Below are 19,185 nucleotides of genomic sequence, written 5' to 3'. Positions count from 1 at the left end.
ACCATCACCCCACGCGCCGCTCCGCACGCCGATTGGCCGTGCCGAGCCTGGTCCCATTGACAACAAACAAGGGGTGCGCGGCCTGGGGGCGGGGCCGCACGGGCGCGGGTTGGGGTGGGGGAATCCCGCCCCGCCCCTCCCGCGCGTCGCCGAGGAGCAACGCAAACATGGCGGCGGCTGGCACGGGCCGGTGAGGCGGTGCCGGGCTGGGGCTGTGGAGTGTCATGGGTGGTGGCGGCAGCACCGCCCCCGCGTCTCCGTGAGCGGGACGGCTGGAAGGGGGCCTCTGCGCGGAGCCGGGCGATGGACGAGAGCGGCGAACTGGGAGTTCTGGAGACCATGGATACCCTCACGGAGCTGGGCGACGAGCTGACCCTGGGGGACATCGACGGTGAGCGATGGGTGGGTGGGAGTGCGGGGGTGGCGCGGGGAGGAAGGGGTTACGCGGCGCGTGCGGGTGCGCGTGCGCCCACACCCTGGCAGCCCGGGCTCACGCGGGAAGAGCCCCGCGTGCGGTTGCCGGCGGTCCCCCACCCTTCGGGGCGCCGCGGAGTGGAGCCCCGGCCCGCCGTTCCGCTTCTCCGGGAAGCCGCGGGGGTCGGGGCGCCGGTCGTGGGCCGGGGGCGCCGCGGGGTCCGGCGGGCGTCGGTGTGAGAACGGCGAGCCGCCGCTGCCTCCCTCGTGCGCCCGCACTTGCTCGTCGCGGTCCGGCTCACCGGCCGCCGCGGGCCCGCGTCGCACCTGTCACCCCCCGCCCGGTCGCGGGGGCGGCTTTGGGATTCCGGGATCCGACCCCCGCCTCCGCGCATCCCAACCCTGGTCCTTCAGGGTCCCACCGGTGGCTCGGTCGCCGGGAGCTCCGGGAAACTGGGCAGCGGTCGCGGCAGCAAGTTGCTGATGAAGTGAGCGGTGGTGGCGAAGAGTGGACGTTTCTCTCGGGATCGCAGACCCGGGTGCTCCTGCTGTCGCGCTGCAAAGAAAGCTGAGCAGCAGGAGTTTTGAGTTGTGGCCCCTCGGGGACAGGCTGGGGAGCGGGTGGCCTTTGTTCCGGAGGCTTAACAGCGGAGTGGAAGAGCTGGTAGGAGCCCAGGGATCCTTTCTTGGAATGCGCCCATCCTGTGGCCATGGGAACCATCAAGGTTTGGAGAGGGTCAGCTACTTGCCCGAAGTCACCCAGCTGGTTATGGAACCAGAGCCTGGGTCTGCCAGCTCCTGGGCAGTGCTGATTGATTAGGCTTCCACCCGACCCTTAGGGGTGAGGAGTCCAGTGAATAGATTGGTCATTATAATAGTAACTCTCAGGAGCTGGGCTCTTCTGATGTTCTAGGCTCTGAATACTCTTTTTATATTACTTAGCTTATTTCTCAGAACAGTCCTTTGAGATGGATTTTCTTATTCCCCGTTTTACAGGAGACTGAGGCGAGGAGATGTTAACTTGTCTCAAGTCACTCACCTTAGGGAATCTAGAACCTGTGCCCATAGACAGTAACTCACAGGTGCATTGTGCTCCTCAGCTTACAGAGTACTGAGGTCCAGCCCTGTAGGGCAAGCTCTGATGGTTATATCCCCATTGTGCAGATGAAGAAACCGACTGCAGAAGATTCTCCTCTGAGGGAAGAGAAAAGTTGCAGCAACTAACAAAAAGAATGCATTTCCTATTTTGCTTCTGTAACATTTCTCCTTGGGGCCTATCCTTGTTTTGTTTTTTGATCATCTAGGCAGTGTGGTAGGACCCTTTATGGAAGCCCCCTGGCTAACCACAGACTCTGCCACTGAAGGGCCCCTGAGTACAGAGATGCGCTTGCAGATGGGGGAGGGAGTTCTTGGGAGCGTAAAGGCAGCTAACATGTTTTGAGCACTCATGGGTCTCACCACCACCCTCTCAGGCTACTACTACCATCATACACCATCATCCCTCTCTCAAACATCCTGAAACCGAGGCCCAAGGCCATTCTCTAACTTGTCTAACGTTACACAGCTAGTAAGTGTGTCCAGAGTTGCCTACCAGCAAGCTCACAAAAAGAAATTCGTATGTGTTTTGCACTCTTATGCCATAATTGTTGCCTATTTTGCTTAATTTGTAGTGTGTTGAATTAACTACTGGTTAAGTGTTAACCTTAGATTTCTGAGTAAAACGCACACCCTGAAAACTACCATGGTGGTTCAGTGACTTCACAGGTCTCATACCTGGTTTGGGAAGAATGGTCCCATCTTCAAATGGTCAACAAGTAATCAAGTGCTGGCTGTGGTTTCTGAGCTGTAGGGAACAAGAAAGACAGTAAGGAAGACTCTTCGGGCCCTGTGGACCTTCAGAGGAATAACAATAAAACTGCAGTGCTAAGTATAGGTCAGCTTACAACTGCCCAGTGCAGGGGAGTAAGTGAAAGTCAGCAGGGAGGGAGCTTGGTAATGACTGGCTTACCAGCAAGGCTGCGCCAAGGGGGTGGCCCTTGACAGGCAGGAAGGATTGGCAGGCTGAGGGCCAGTGGTCTGCAGGTGTGAATGTCCCTCCGTACCTACTCAGCCATGCATTCCCCTTCCCAAGTATCAGCTCTGTGAGGGCAGGGAGCTTCATTTTGGTCACAGCTGTATTCCACACACCTTAAAACAGTGCCTGGCATAGAGAGACTGCTCACACTAAATCCCGGTGGAGTGCCTCAATGAATCCAGCAACCTTGGGCTGGGCAGGGCACAGTCCTTGGGGTTGGATTAGATCAGAGGTTGCCAGCCCAGAGGCTTCCAGGAGCCAGTGAGGTGAGGGAGAGAAAGAGACCCTGTGGGCTAGAGTACCTGTTCCCTTTGTATGTGGAGGATGGGGGGTAGAGGATACTTGCCACCTTAGAATTCCACCTCTGATCCCATTGGCCTTCAGGGCCCAAGCCTTCACTGAGGCCAAGTCCTATGCCTTCTTCCATGTGACACCAACCTCCTGGGGATGCTGGTGGCATGGCAGGCAGGAGGCCTGTGCTCAGCAACGTCTGCCCTACTCCAGACCTTGGTCCCCTTTGAGGTATAAGCTGGGGTGGGGGCCACATCCATTCACTCGACACATTTCTTCCGTGGCTTCTAAGGCACCCACGATGTGCGAAGCGCTGAAGATATTGGACAAGACAGACAAGGTCTTCTGTCCTAGGGAGTCCAAATTTTCAAGAGAGAAAACACCAACAAATAAAATAAAAGAACAGTTTTGGCAGGATACGATGAAGAAAAAAATGGGATCATATCATAGAGAGTGGCTAGGGTTGTGGAGAATATCCGTGTCTGTTTTTCAATGTCTGTTTTATGTGCAACCTCCAGATTTTTAAATGTCAACTCAAATGTTTTAGAAACATACTGTTGGCCCAATAAAGTGCATGTGCTTGTTGATCTCCTGGGCCTTGTGCTGCATAATGCTCTGTTGTCCCAGGCCCACAGATCTCTTTGATAGTCTAGCCAGAGCTCTTCCTTTTGTGATCAATATCTGTATAAGGAGAAAGGGCCTCCCTCATGCACTGTTGAAACCAGGTCTTCTGGAAGGGCAAAGAGGTGAGATCCTCTTCCACTAGAATCAGGGAAGGCACAGGAGGTGGTCTTTTCACAGGGCCCAAAAGGTTGGGCAGCAGGAACAAAATGTGGAACAGGAGGACCAAGCTGTCTTAAAAATGAATGACTACTAGAGAGTTCTTGGAATATACAGTATGTGTAAGGAAACAGTAGAAGATAGGGTCTAAAAGAGGAATTGGAGCCAAAAAGGTGAGTAGGGTCTTCATACCAGATTCAGATATGTGAAATGTAGGGAAGAAATTACTGAAGATTTTTGAGCCAGGACATAACACATTAACAATTGGCTTTAAGAAAATTCAACTGTGGTGATGGTTAGGGAAGATTGGAGTCAGGGAGACCTATTAGGAGAGAACTGCAACCTTCCTGGTATAAGATGATGATACGAGGAGGATGATGGAATTTCAGTAGGAAATGGCTGTTGTGCAAGGCACTGGATGGGAAAGGACAGTGAAGGCTTGGCCCATAAGGCAGGGCAGAGGTGGAATTTTAGGATCCATCAAGGTATTAAGCCTGGAACATCGGGAGAGCTCAGGAGCCAACAGGAAGAGCTGGTTTGGGGAGATAGTGAAAATGTCTCTTTTAAAAGGACTGAAATTGAGGTGCCCAGAGGTCATCTGGTAGGAAATAGGAGGAGGCCGATACTCAAGTCAAACCTGGAGACAGAGGTTGATGAGTTGGGGATAGAGGTATGAGGAGAAGATAGAACCAGAAGGTCAGATCAGAAGAGTGAAATGAAATGAACCAAGGGGAGGTGAGCTTTTCCAGGAGGGATTAGTGGGCGAAAGACAGTGCTGCAGAAGACAGCAAGGCCATGGAAGGAGTCATAGGATTTGGCAGTTAGGAGGTCCACCTCTGAAAAAGCAGCCAGGTGAGGGGGTCCAAGGGCAGGTTAACCAGGAAGCAGTCAGAATTGAATGAGTGATGGGCGACTAGAGACAGCCATTCTCTTTGGGGAAGGTTAAAGAAGTTTTTCAATGGAATTTCATTGAAAAGTTTCCATTTTTCTGTCTTTATGGGTTTCCCCATTTGGACATTTCAGACAAATGGAATCAGGCAATATGTGGCATTTTTTTGAGCAACTTCTTTCATTTAGCATAATGTTTTTGAGGTTCATCCGTGTTGTAGTATAGTATTCCTTTGTATGGATAGACCACATGTTGTTTATCGAGGTATCAGTTGATGGACATTTGGGTGATTTCCACTTTTTGTCTGTTATGAATGAAGCTGCTATGAACATTTGTGTACCAGTTTTTGTGTGGAAATGTGTTTTCATTTCTCTGGGGTAGATCCTGTACTTTGTGTGTGTGTATATTTTCCTAGGGCTTATAATAGTCCTATTTATCCCCTTCTTTAGTGTCTGTGTTGCTGTAACTAATTCCCAAAATCTTCTGACAGAAACTTGGTATGGTGGTTAGTTTCTTTCATCCCCCTCCTGATGTCTCTCCTGGAGCCCTCCCTCCTTTTGCCCCATCTAATGGTGGTTGTCTGGATTTGCTGTCCTGCTCGTAATCTTGGGACTACCCTTAACCATCTTCCTGGGGGTCCCCTCTACCCCTCTTCAGCTTTGAAGCCCCTGTTCCCTCGTTGTTCTTTTTTTACTCTCTCGTTTTGATGGAGCACATGCTCTAGTGGCTTCCTGAGAAAGAGTACATTGTAGGTAAATTTTTTTTGAGGATTGCCTGTCTGAAAATGTCTTTATTCTAAGCTCACTCTAATTGGATAGGTTTGCTAAGTTTATATAGATTTAACATAATTAGGCACTGCCTAATTGACTTCCAGCTACTAGTGATCAAGGAATGGGATACCATTTTGATTCCTGATCCTTTGTGTGTGACTTCTTTGCTCCTCTGGAAGCTTTTAGGATATTCTCTTTAACCTTGGTGTTCTAAATTCTAGGATGACATACCTGCCTTGGTGGAGCTGGGCAATGGTGCTTGGCTCCCATTCACCGTCCCCACTTGCTGAGGGCACCAGAGTGTTGATGATGCCTGTACCTGCGTTCACCCAGCCCTCCTGGTGTTAGCCCCCCCAGCACCCCGCCTGCAGAGGAACTTCCAGCTCCTGAGTCTTCCTGTGGCCTTGCCTTGGGCGTCCACTGACTTCTGGCAAAGAGTCACTTTCATCTTTGGGCTGCAAATCAATTGCCACTTGTCTATGCCTTTTTTTTTCTTTTGGTAACAGAAAGTCAGAGATACTGTATTTTCACTTCTACATCAAAAGGCTGGGTATAACAGAGTTGCAAAAATGGAATCCTGCTTAGTCTAATTCATACAAATACTAACCCTTAAGCCTGTTTTCAAACTCCAAGAATAAACACTTGCAGTTAAACACTGAGTGCCTGTGCCCTTTTCATCTTCTAAATTTTGTTGATATTTTGCATCTGCTATCATTTTGTCATCTCTCCCATTATCTTTGTCTTTGTGAATTTATAATGTTAAAATTTTTCCTATCTGTGGGTTTTAATGGAGTTTTAGAAGGAAGCAGAGGTAATGAGTATGTGGTACCCCATGTATAACTGGAAATCCCCATACTATTTTTACTTGGCATTTCTTTCAACTCACTTTTTTCAAAAAAATTCAGTTTTATTGAGATATATTCACGTACCATACAGTCATCCACAGTGTGCAATCTGTTTGTTCACAGTACCATCATATAGTTGTGCATTCATCACCACAATCAATTTTTGAACATTTTTTTTACTCCAATAAAAATAAAAATATGATTAAAAATAAAAGTAAAAAAGAACACCTAAAGCGTTTCATTCCCCCATCCCACCGTATTTTTCATCTGTCTGTAAATGAATAAAGGGCGTGTGAGCCACAAGGTTTTCACAACCACACAGTCACACTGTGTGAGCTACATTAAAATAATTTTTTTTACTTAAATAAACTTAGCCTGTCCTAAACAGTACTCTCTGTGAAACCACCAATTTGACATTCTAGTTATATATCCTTAAAATATACATTAAAATGAATTTTTTAATTCAGTGTTATTGAGATATATCCACATACCATACCATCATCCATGGAAAATGAATTTTAAAAATATTTTTGTTCTTGCTAAAATCAACTTGTGTGCTCCTGGTGGTACTTGCCCCATACTTTGGGAAACACTGGTGCATGCCTGCTCAGGTGTTTGCATTTTATCCTTCTCATATGGGAGGCCAAGAGGGGATTTAGGCTGCGAGATGCATGATCAGATTTGGAAAGGAAGTAGAATGCCTTTAACTTAGAGATAGGAAAGAAGCAGAGAGAGTAGAAGAACATGAAGGAAAAGTTGTGGTAGAGAAAAGAATGTGAAGCAAGAGTAATCCAGTGGCCCAGATCACCTTGGTGAGGTGTAAGGCCTGGATGGAATTGGGAGCTGATGCAGATGGAGATCGCTTGACTCTGAAGTCAGGGACAATAAAACTGGGTGCCAACAGGAGATTGGGTCACAGGGGTTCTGGACAGCCTGATTTCTCTTTTCTCTGCTTCAGCAACACTTGGCAACCCAGGGGTTGGCATGGGAGGTTGTACCTGCCCAGGTTAGCTGGGTCAGAGGGTTTGGCCAGAAGGGAAACCCCAGAAGGTGGAGGGGTATCAGGTGTCTTGGTGGAAAGATCTCGTCTTGTGAGTCAGACAGACCTCAAACCTGAGTTTTCTTATCTGCCTAGTGAGAGTAAAAATGCATAATCCCTTCTGCTGTGAAGATCTGACATAAAATATAGTATGGTACTTAGCATATGTAAGCATGTGTTTTAATATGGTGGGTACTGGGTTTGAGATGTGAGGGGGTGGGGAGCTGAGATTAAGGTGGCCAAGAGATGGGGAACTAACTGTAAGTTCCTGATGGGGAAGGGGGTGCCCCACCGGCAGGGACCAGAGTGAGGAGTGAAGGTTGCACTTCCTCCTGAAGCAGCCTGCCCCCCACCACAACTGCGAGCTTCCCCAGCAGAGCCCCCTGGCAGGACCCGGCCCTGAATAGGTGCTCTCTGTCAGTGTCTGTGTGAGGAAGAAAGGGAAGCACTTCAAGTTCAGGTGCTGGGTGGGCCCCCAGCCCAGGAGTGAAGTCACTGGGATGGTTGCAGGGAGCCAGGGGTGAGTGTGGGGAGGCGGAGGTGAGGAGGGAAAGGGACCCGCTGGCGGGAAGGGCTTCCGGTTGCCCTGGTGAGTCACACTGGAAAATCTGCCTAGCGAGGTGAAGCACAGGTCTGATTTTACCCCACGTATATCTTTGATACTCAGTCACTAGTGTTTGCGTTGAAAGAACTGTTGTTGCCCACCACTTATTTATTCCCCACCGTTTTTAAACTCCTGGTCTCACCCAGGCACATTTCTGGGATACGCTTTCTGGGGGTTCTTGGCCACCAAACTGGAGTCCTTTGGGTGTCTCCTTCCTCGGTGTTTGGCCTCACCCTTGACAAGCATTCTTTGCAGCACACCCAGGCCTCTGGCCAGTACTCTCGGGCCGCTGCCTGTCTCTGAACCGCCTTTTCTAAAGTTCTCCTGCCTGACTCGGTCTTTCACACTTTAAAAAAGCACGTATTTGCTTCTCTACCCATGAGATCTTTTCACCAATTTCATCATTTAAAAAAGTTCTTCAGCCAACTTATTCAAGTAGAACTTGCTGGAAACCAGATTGCTTATATCTTGCTTGATTCTTGTCTGAACTTTATTCAGGTACACACAAATTTTCACAACATTTTCACTTACAGGCATGTTGAAATAGCTGAGGTGTCGTTTGTAATAGCTGTGTCATCCAACAGAATCCATCTGAATAGGCAAATGCTTGCATGTTCTTGTCTCTGTTGAGCATTTGAGTCATTTGCAATTTTTCGTTAACATAAGTACTGTTGTTCAGAGCATTTTTTTAAAGTTTTTTTATTGTGAAATATAACAAATACATAAAAGTGATAACTTTCAAAGTGTGATTTAACAAGTAGTTATAGAACAAATATCAAAGAATGTTACGGGTTACAGTTGTGAACACTTTTGAACAAGCACTTTGCAGTTATTTTGCTGATGTGTGTTCCCCAAAGAGGAGTCACCAGGCCAGGTGCACGCCAGTCCTTACACACGCCAGCTTGCAGCACTTTTCATCTCCAGCTGCAGGTTACTGTAATGGTTGGCAGTGACAACTTGGAAACTGTTTTTATATTTTAAAAAGGTAATGCATTCATACAATTTAAAATAAGAAATATAGAAGGGAACTGTGAAGTTTTGCTCCCAACCCTGTCTACCATCTGCGTAGGTCCCGCTACTCTACTTCCTCACAGGTGATTAATTTTTCAGTTTCTTTTACCTCCTTCAAAACTTACTTAAAGCAAATACAAACAAACAACAGTATGGATTTTAACTTTTGCACCCCTTTTTATTTTTACACAAAAAGATGGCATCCTGTAAGCCCTATTCTGCACCTTGCCTTTTTTTTTTCCCCCATTTAATGTATTTTACAGATTGGTCCAGACTTTGTCACTGCTGCATGGCTTTCCATTGTATAGATGCACTGTAATTTATTCCTCCAGTCCCTTAGGAGCATTTCAGGGTGTTTCTAGTCTTTAGCTTCAGTGAATAGCTTTGTAAATTCATTATTTCACACATACGCAGGATAAATCACCATGAGTGGGATTCCTGGGTCAAAGGGGGTATGGTGATGTCTACTACAGCAGCAAGACTTAAGGGAGATAAAGCATGTGAAAGGAAGGGGCAGGAACTAGCTTTTCCTTCAGGCTCCCTGTGCATTTGTAGTTTTGATAGATCCTACCAAACTGCTCTTCACGGTACATGTGAAGTTTACACTCCCAGCAGTGTGGGAAGTCCGCTTGCCCACTGCCTTGCCAGCAGAGTCCAGCTTGGACTCTTCAGTCCCTTTATAGGCTGTCTCTTTGCCACATTTATGCCAGTTTAGAGCTGGTGCCATCCTTCCCTCCCAGAACCCTCTGTCCTGGCTGCTCCCTCAACTTTTCTGGGTTCGACACTGGAGTAGGGGCAGGAAGTGACCAGTTCTCGGAGTAATCCCTGCTAGTGCCCTAGATGTTCCCTTTGCTCACCAGGACCCAGGGGCTGGCTTGTTTCATCCTTCTGCTGCTTTTGCTTTCTTGGAGCCATCTTCCATCTGTTTTATTTGCCTGCTCCCTTCACTTTTAAATTCGCTCAAATACAGCATCTTTATTTTCAGCCCTCTGCATTGGGAAACTTGGAAAGTAGTTTCTTGTTTTACATTGTTTCGTTGGAACTCTTCAGAATTCTCTTTCCATGCAGTTTCACGGTGATAGCAGTTTTGGCCTCGGAATGTCGGTACTTCCTCACAGGAAAGTTTCTTGGGGTTTTCTGTCACTGTGAGTGGTATGCTGGAAGTTGTTTCAGTTTTCATCAAATCTGCAGCTGTTTTAGGAAATACCCTTTTGTTTTGAATAGCTCATTTCTCACAATACTTTCCTTTGAAGTTTTTAGAAAGTCAGTCTTGGTAGTTTCTCTGGGCTAGTTGGGTGGACTCTCAGTTTATTTCTTGGGCAGGGCTGGACTTCCACATGTGATAGCTGTTTCCCATTGTGTTTAATCCTTCTCTGTATGCGTGTATTTGATAATGAGTTCTGAACCATATTGTCCTGCTCCTTTGCAGACATGTTGTCATTTTCCCGAAGGTGCATTGGTCCTGTGCTTTACAGTTACTGACTTGGTCCTGTGCTTCACGAGTTGAGTATCTCTACAGTCACTCTACTAGTCAGTCCTCTGCCGGGTTTTGAAATCACTATGTGGGCACTACCTGCTATGTGCCCAACACTGTTCTGGCCAGACCTGCAAGAATAGTCCATTCGTTGTTTCCTTCTTGCAGGTCTTCACACAGGGCCTGTTTTGTGCCGGTCTCCAGGTACAGTGCAGACAAGGTGAACAGATTCCCTGCCCCCATAGAGTATGCATGGCTCTGGGTGCCAGGTGCCATTCCAAACCCTTTACCTACATTGCTTTTGTTTTGAATCCTTTCGCCAACTCTGCTATATGCTGCAGGTGAAGAGGCCCAGATCACACAACTAGTAAGTGGTGGCATGGGGACCTAAATGCTGATATGTCCAACACCAAAACCCACGTATTTTTTTCCTCTAAGTTGAGAACACTAGGTGATGTGGTGGGTTTCGAAGCAGAGAGACCGTGGATCCTCTGCTCAGCTACACATTCAGCCAGCATGTGCTCATCAGGAAGTGTCTGCTCTGTGCCGGCCCGTAAAGGGACTTCCTTTGGGCCGCACAGCACTTCTCTGAGCCCCAGTTTCCTCTGTAAAGTGGGGAGGGTGAAGGTGCTGCAAGAATTATGTGTGGTGCAACACAGAAAAGGAAGGGGACAGGAACTAACATTCTCTTCTGGCTCTGAGAATGGATGAGGAGCTTCAGTTTGAAAGGGGCTTTGTTTTGGAATGTTTATTTTTTCCTTTTGAGAGGACTTTGGTAGATGTGGTAGGCAGGACACAGAAGAGCAGTCAGTGAGTGTGGTGCAGAGGGTTCCCTTTCTGTACCACAAGACTCACCGTTAAACTTTGTTGACAGGATGGAATTTTTTAAAGCCTAGCAGAATCCCAGAGCCTGCGCCTCCAAGATAAGGCTCCCTGGGGAACCCCTGTTTAGAAACCTAAACCACTGATGGACTGGAAACTGGAAAACAGAGCCCTTTGTGAATATCTCAGGCCTTTGGAATTGCTAATGATACGTGTCTAAATGTCCCTCACATTTTGGCTCTCGCCCCTGGCCCTGTAGAACAGGTCCATGGGGTTCAGGGTCTTGTTTGGAACAGTGATGAAATCCCAAGCTGCTGAACCAGATGTGGAACTTCCTTGTTAAACTGGTGTTTGCTCAGCCCAGGCCCTGCTGTCCCGTAGCTTCAAGGGGAAATAATGCTTCTTCCTAAGTGCTGACAATTCTGCACATCCTTACGATCTACCAAGGTCCTTCTGGTACATTTGCTCTTCCTAACAGTGCTGTGATTTTTTTATGCCCATTTTGAAGATGAAGACACTGGAACAGAGATTGAATGATTTGCCCGAGGTGCCCCATGCTGATGAAGTGGATCAGGAGGTGAACTTGGGAACCTGGACTCTGGGGTGCTCTGACTGGGAAGAGGCCCTCGCTGAGGAAGCCTGTTCTCTAGGAGCCCCTCCCTGCCCAGGTCATTGGTTCAGTCCAGTTCAGCACTAATGCGCATCCCCCATATTCACGCCTCAGTGCTAGACTGTTTGCATACCAAAGATGAAAGAAATGGTCACTACTTTCAGGGAACTGACATGTAAACAATCAACCAGAATACGAAGCAACAGGGGCCCTAACAAAGGAAGAAAGCACTGCATTTTTGGAGCACGAAGGAAGAGAATTAGGGAAATCTTCACAGGGACTTCATGATTCAGGGCCAATTGTGAAAGGGAAGCAGAATTTCAGTAGGTGAAAGAGGGCAAGCAGGGTGTTCATTTTTGATGAGATTGGACCAAAATTGGGAATAATTTGGTGTGTTCTAGAAACTTGCAATTCAGTGTGACCAGAGTACAATGACAGACAGAGCTTCTCAAACCTTAATGTGCCTAAGAACCCCACAGGGTATACCCCTCAGAATCTGAATGTGGGAGGTCTGGGATGGTGTCCAGGAGGGGCACCTAACTGATGGCGAAGTCGAGTCAGAGAGGTAACTTTTAAGCTGAGGTCTAAGGATGAAGGGGCGGAAGAGAGAGCAGCCGGGCTCCAGGCAGCGTGAACAGCCGGCTTCAAGGCCTGGCCCCGGGGCTGGTCTTCGCGTATTCAGGTGCCTTGCAGGCTGCACTCTTGATGACTGTGTTGTTATCTTTCTCAAACACGGATTTGATCAGATCCCTGTCCTGCTTCTTTGTATTCTGTATCAGTCAGGAATCTTGGTGATGAGGCAGCAGAAGCTCTCTCCAGCGAACTTGGACAGAAAGGGCTGGTGGGAAGGGTGGTGCCCTGACTCTCCAGGCTTGGACAGCGGGCCGGAAGCAAGGGAGGCCACTTAGCAGCAGAGGGCAGCTGAGGAGCCTGGGAGCCGCTGCTTAGGACCCCACTGTCATGATCTCGCCACTGTCCCTGCCTCCTGTGTCATTCCCTCAAGACCCCCAAAGGGGATTTGCCATTGGAAGATCAGGGTCCCAATGGGAGGTTGGGTCAGATGCTGAACGGGCAAAATAAAAGTGGCAAATGTCCGCTGCATGTTCTGTGCCTCTCATTGCCTTTGAAATAAAAGCCCAGTGCCCAGAGTGGCAGTAAGGCCTCTGACAACGTAACTAACAGCAGCCCGTCTCCTCCGCTAGGCTCCCTGTTCCCTCCACTTGCCAGGCATTTCCTGGTGGTGTGGTTTTGCACCTATGGTTTCCTTTGCCTGGCATACCCTTCCCTCTCTAACTTCTCAGCTTTCACTGACTGCCAGGGTGGGTCAACCCTTCTACTCTGTGAGACACTTGTCTGTTCTCCCCCTTGTTGTGTTTGTGGAGTTGCTTGGGTTTCCCTGTCTGCTTTGATATTGGGAAGCATGTCCTTGCTCGGTGCCGGGTGCCACACAGGTATTTATAGGATCCTCCAGCTCCCAGCACATGGTACACAGTACATGCAAGTGTTGACTGGATGTTTATAGCATGATTTAAAAATCTGGTATGTAAGTGTTATTTTTCTCCTTAGTTTTAAGGAGTTTTCGGGGTGTGTTAATGAGTGGAAGGGTAAGATGGGGGGCTGCTGGGATCTTTTATTTTTGCCTGACTAGCTTAAGGACTGAGAAGGTTGAGCTCCCCTGCTGCATTGGCTCTGCCCTCAGGTGGAGGACAAGTGGCCTGTGCCTGACTTTGTGAAAGGATCAGGCATGATCAGTTCCTTGGAGCCTCACTTTCCTTGCTCAACTTTACCTCCTGTTTCAGGAGAGCAGCAGAGAGAGTATGATGCAAGGACGGGAACGGGTGAGGAGCTGGGAAATACTGGAGAGACCTGGGATGAAACATCCTTCCCCTTGTGAGCTTGGGGTATTTCCTCTACCTGGGCAAGAGTGAAGCATGAATGAGCAGCTGCTCGAAGCCAAGCTCTGTTTGGTGCCATCCCTGTGATAAGAGTTCCAAAGCCTCCGTTTTGTGTGGTGGTTGAGAGCTTGGGCACTGGAGCCAGACGGCCTGACCCAGCCACGGCACTTGCTGACTGGATGACGTTGGACAAGTTGCTTAACCTCTCTGGGCTTCATTTCCCTTGTCTGTAAAGTGGAAATGACAATGGCATCTATCTCTGGGAAGTGTTGTGTTTAGCACAATTACTAGTATACAGAGCTTAATAAATGTTAAAAATTTTGATGCTATTTCTGTTATTGTTAGTTACTACAAATTGGCTCAGTTTTTTCTTCTTAATTATTGTTCTCAGAGTTGAGGCTTTACCATTTTCTAATAGTGGGCATTTCAAAGTAATGAGTGGAGTGAGATGGACAGCCTTTCAAATGAGGGGTGCCAAGAATTTGACTCAAATTTGGTGTTAAGTGAGGATTGGAGGCCAGGGTTCCTTGGCTGGGGCAGAGGTTGGGGCTCTTGCATCGGTGGGAATTCGCGGTGCGACGTTTGGTCGTTGCCAGCTGCCTTCTGGAGCCTTCTAGAGCGCAGCTGCGGAGGTGGACCCCTGAGAGGAGGTGCCCCTGCTGCCAGTGGCTGGTGTGTGGTTGTTGGGGTGACTTCTGGAGCCGGGTGATGGTGAAAAGAGACCAGAGTTTGAAAGAGGGAGTCGACCATGAGCAAGTTACCCCTCTCGGGACTAGTTTCTTTCTGGTAACCACCGCCACCACCACCACTTTTCAAGCACTTCTTATGTGTCAGGCACTGTTCAAGATGCATTACACATATTAATTCATTTAAAAGAGTGCTTGAAACATCCAGCTCACATGGTGAATTTGAAGATTACGTAACACAACATGCATGAAAGTACCTAGCAAGATGCTAAAAGCAAAAACAACTGAGCGACAGTGCTAAGAAATTATTTCCTTGTAAAAAAAATCAAGTCTGAACTTCACATAGAATTGTATACATACATACAAACAGGAGGTGAGTAGCAGGGGAAAGAAAGCTTTTTAAGAGCATATTCTAATAGGTTCCTCTTGTCCCCATGTACCTCTCTGTATCATAACACTGAGCATCCAGCGCTAGCAGTTGTCTACACAGCAAAAATGAGCCTCTTGAGGGCATTTATTTTTGTATTTGGCACAGAGTAACATCTCGGTTAATGTTTGTCAAATGCATGTCTTAAGGGATGTCTTTATTGGTTTGTTCTTAATAAAAAAAAATAAAAGACTGTTCTAGAAAGAAGTGTCTTGTCAAGGCAGAAGTTCTCATTTGGGAAATAATTTCAGCCAGTGATTTTTCTTTTCCCATTAGCATTGAAGTTAATATTGAAAGCAATAAGATGGATTACATAAATGCTCCCACACACACAAAATCACCTTACTTTATTGTCACTCCAGACCCACCTTGCATCTATTTCTCCGGTTGTGAGCAGAGTAAATAAATGTAAAATCCAAGAAATGGTTGTTTTGTGGAGGGGGGAAGTGGGTGTAGAGGAGACCCTCAGACAAACCTAGACAGTGACCTAAGTTCAAATCCTAGCTCAGCCACTTTTTAGTTTATATGGGGGGCCTTGAGCAAGTTATTGAATCTCTTTGAACCTTAGTTCCCTTGCTTGTAAGAATAGTAATACTGGTCTCAGAGGGTCGATGTCAAGTACTAAATAGATATCAGCGGTAGCTATTATCATTATGTTGTCCACATAGAATAATTTGAATGAATTTAATTTCAGTCATAATCACCTTATGTATCTTAGTTTTATTTTAAATAAAAGATAGGATTTTTAATCAGAAAGGAAGTTTATTCGGATAGAGGAACAAGTTGTATGTAGATTAAAGGGTTGAATGAGGATGCAATCAGCAAAATCTGGCACGAGGGAAATGCTGCAGGACAAATGAACCAATGTCTTCAACAAATAAATGGTTAAAGAAGGGGAAAGGGAAAGTTTCATAGATTAGAAGATACTTAAGACTCATGCATATCAACCCAAGGCATTGTGTGGATCTTGTTTTGTGACTTTGACAGAAGAACTGTAAAGTACATATTTTGGAGGAAATTGGGGAAATTGAATGTGGACTGGATTTTAGATGGCATTATAGAATTAATGTTAATTTTGTTAGGTATGCTACTGGAATTGTGGTTATTTTTTAAAAATCCTGTTAGATTTACAAACTACCGAAATAGTTACAGTGAAACAATAGGATGTCCAAAAAAGGGATCGTATATAAAACAAGGTTGGTTTGCAAAATGTTGAAAATTGTTGAATACTGCTTAAATGAGGTTCAGTATACAAGTCTCTCTACCTTTATGTGTTTGAGAATTTCCATAATAAAACAAATTTGAAAGTAAAAGAAACAGAGTTTACTGCCTTTGTCACTCAGTTGTTTTTGCTTTTAAGCATCAGCATTGTGGCCATTGGCTTTTATTCAAGGACTAAATTGGAATTTAACCTGGAGATTTTCTCCTTTTTAGATATAAAGTTATGTTAAAAAAAAACTGCAAAAGAATCAAATACATTTTATTATGTGCTGGACGTGTTCCTGGTCTTGCTAATTTCAGAGCCAGTTCTTCAGCTAATTCTCTTTGAATTTGAACTTCAAAATCCCCGTTGTGCCTACACACAATGGGAAAGGTGGCCCAGTGCTGGTCATTTTTTTAGGATTTCATACATAAATAGGATTTTTCTCTAATTGACTTTCAAGATTTTTCATCAACTCTGAATTTTTGTTTCAGCCACTCCGATGCTCTCCTCTCAAGTGAGAATTTAGCTCTTAGGTTTTTCCTCAGAATGTTTCTTAATTAAGTTCGTGATGTCATGTGGCTCTGCAGGGCCGCGGGCACCTGCTGAGCTAGCGTGGCCCTCCTTCCTAGGGCATTGTTGGGCAGCTTACTGCGGGTTTTCCTTCCTTGATAAGGAAAAAAGGCCAAGTCCACCGTCTTGCCCCTGACTACCTGCCCAGCCTTTTTCAGCAGCGCACCATGCAGATTGAGGCCTCCAAGCCCTTGCTTAGGAGGTTCCCTGCATCTAGAATGCACCTTGCACCCTGACCTGCTGGAGTCAGGGAGGTTATGATGTTCTGCATGGCCTCCTTGTCACATCCGTTTCAGTCACCACAGACTGAATTGTGTCAGTTCACTAACTCCTTGAGGTCAAGGACTCATGTCCTCTCTGGATTCCACGTGCTGGCACACAGTAGGTGCTCAAAACACGTTTCTGGAATTAAATCCATCTGCATTTATACACCTCCTTCACCAAAACTGGAAGCTTGCAGAAATTCCATAGATTTGTCCAGAGTTTCTAAGGTTAATCTAGATTTTAAAAATATCTTGTCCCATTGTGTGCCTCCCAGTTTGGGTTCAGAAAAGATGATTGCCGTTTTTATAGGTTGCATGAAAGTTGCTTTTGAGAGCATTTCACTGAATCAGTACAGATTTTTTTAAACTTGGTGCTTGGAGAGGTATTGGGGGTGGATGATTTGGTCCAGGCATTTTGTGGAGCACAAGACATGAGAAGCATTTGAAAGTACATGTGGCAAAATAAAGTTTTCAACAAGTTAAAGACATTCTCTTGTGCTAATATATCCTGAGCACATTTCAAAGATTTATTTGACATTATTAATGAGGAAACCAGCAGGATGACAGATGAGATAGTTGAATCAAAGGAGGGATCAAGAAATTTATATGTCTATAGTCAGAAAAAAGAGTACAGGAATAAGGTTGCACATTTAGATACAAAACAGATTAATATCCACAAGTAATAAAAAAAAAAACCTTTGAGGTTATCTTAACTTTTTTACCAAATAGAAATCATTTCTAACTTAATCAATTTTCTACAAGTTAATGTCTAACCTTACAGAACCTGGGTCCTAATCAGTAGTCAATAGAAAGTCAAACAAAGTTATGTTTCTCTGGAGCATCAGGTGACCTGTAGGCAGGCAAGGTTAGCAGGGCTCTAGTATGGCTTTAAAGGGTAGACGGTACTTTTTTTTTTTTTTGCCTTATTTCCAAGTATTGGATAATTTTTCTCAATAAATAAATTGCATTTGGGTGCAAGAGCTAAAAATATGGCTGGGTGTGAGGTGGAAAGAGTCCTTGGTAAGAGTAATTGTAAGTAGTTTTGAAGCAGCATTGTGAAAGTCAGGATTTGGAGAATAGAAGAGGATGGTAACAATAGGAAAGGGGAGATGTGACTGTCACAGTCTGAGAAGGTTGGCCCCAACCACCAAAGGCACATGCAGGGAAGGGAGTGGGGATTTTCCCAGGGTGGATGATGAACTAAGGTGAGTGGGAGGTGAAATCCCTTGGAGTAGGAGGGTGCAATTGGTGAGGAGCTTTGAAGCTCATGTTAAGAAATTTGATTTGATTTGAAGGGCTGTTGGACCAGCAAGATACTCAAAGAAGGCGACTGTCCCTGAGTGGGAGGCTGTGGTTGAAATCGAGGCAGGGTATGGACCTGACGCGAAGAGATAATGCTGTGGTGCCCCAGAGGGAGGACACGGCAGGAATTCTCTGAACTTGTGGCAGAGGAAATAAGGAGAAGGAGCAGTTGAGGGTGGTTCTGAAGATCACTCTCCAGGTTGTAACACTGAGAGCTGGCTCCGGCCCCTGGCTGTGGTGGCACGGGGTAGCCTGGGCTTGGTGGTGAGCTGGGGCCCCCTCGGGCTGCCCTTGATACCCTTGGGGCGAGTCAGCCAGATCAGAGCAGACCAAAGACCATTTGAATACGACTTGGGGTTCCCTTTGTGCTTTCTTTTTCCACTAATTTATAAATGCTTTGTTTCATTATGTAATATATGATGTATACAGAGGAATATACAGGCATACCTCGTTTTACAAATCGAAGGTCTGTGGCAACCCTGCGTCTGTCAATGCCATTTTTCCAACAGCCTGTGTCACATTTTTATTAAGGTCTCTATGTTGTTTTTTAGAAATAAGGCCATGGCACACTTAGTAGACTGCAGCGTAGTATAAACCTAAGTTTTTAAGCACCGGGAAACCAAAACATTCATGTGGCTCACTTTATCACGATCCTCATTTATTGCGGTGGTCTGGAACTGACCCTGCAGTACCCCAAGGTGTGCCTGCATGGCACATTTGTGTATGTTTTGAAACACAAAATTCAAGAGCCCCCACCTCCCCGCCCAACTTTCCTTTGTGGTTTCTTTGCCAGTAAAAAGAGTTCACTGACCCCTCGCTTAAAATATAGGATGCCTGAGTCACCTGTTTGCCTTCCTGTGTTGTTCACCTACTCCTCCAGTCTCTCTTTTCCCAGGAAGGTGACCCAGAATGCCCTTGAAGCACACACGCTGTCTTTGTGCCCCACCCTTCCTACCTGGGGAATGTGCCCCCTGGTGTCTGGAGTGATTTCAGACTGTTTGCCTGTTGAAACCGTTGCTGTGCTCCCTACATTGCACTTAGGGCTGCTGCTTTGAAGGGTGTGGTTGGAAGAGCCCAGCTCCTTCAGTGCTGCCCTAGGTGACTTGAACGGGAGTGACCAATGGCCTAGGTCCTGGAGAAAGCAGTGGTGAGCACAGGTGGCAGGATGTGGAGAGAGGAAGAGTTATCTCACAACTGACTCTCAGGTTTAATACT

At 46.5% G+C, this 19,185-nt stretch overlaps 1 protein-coding gene across 2 annotated transcripts in view; it reads left to right on the top strand.

Moving 5' to 3' along the window:
- The first annotated feature begins 136 nt into the window (after nucleotides 1-136).
- The window catches only part of SREBF2 (sterol regulatory element binding transcription factor 2), a 59,013-nt gene continuing 39,964 nt past the window's right edge, over nucleotides 137-19,185 (top strand). For both annotated transcript variants that reach the window (XM_037845021.1, XM_037845020.1), the window contains exon 1: nucleotides 137-391. In XM_037845021.1, the coding sequence (XP_037700949.1) occupies nucleotides 304-391 (88 nt within the window). In that variant the 5' untranslated portion in view covers nucleotides 137-303. The remainder of the gene's footprint in view (nucleotides 392-19,185) is intronic.

Source organism: Choloepus didactylus, chromosome 8 (genome assembly GCF_015220235.1).
Source record: "Choloepus didactylus isolate mChoDid1 chromosome 8, mChoDid1.pri, whole genome shotgun sequence".
Classification (NCBI taxonomy): Eukaryota; Metazoa; Chordata; class Mammalia; order Pilosa; family Megalonychidae; genus Choloepus; species Choloepus didactylus.
This window is presented reverse-complemented; position numbering and strand designations above follow the sequence as displayed.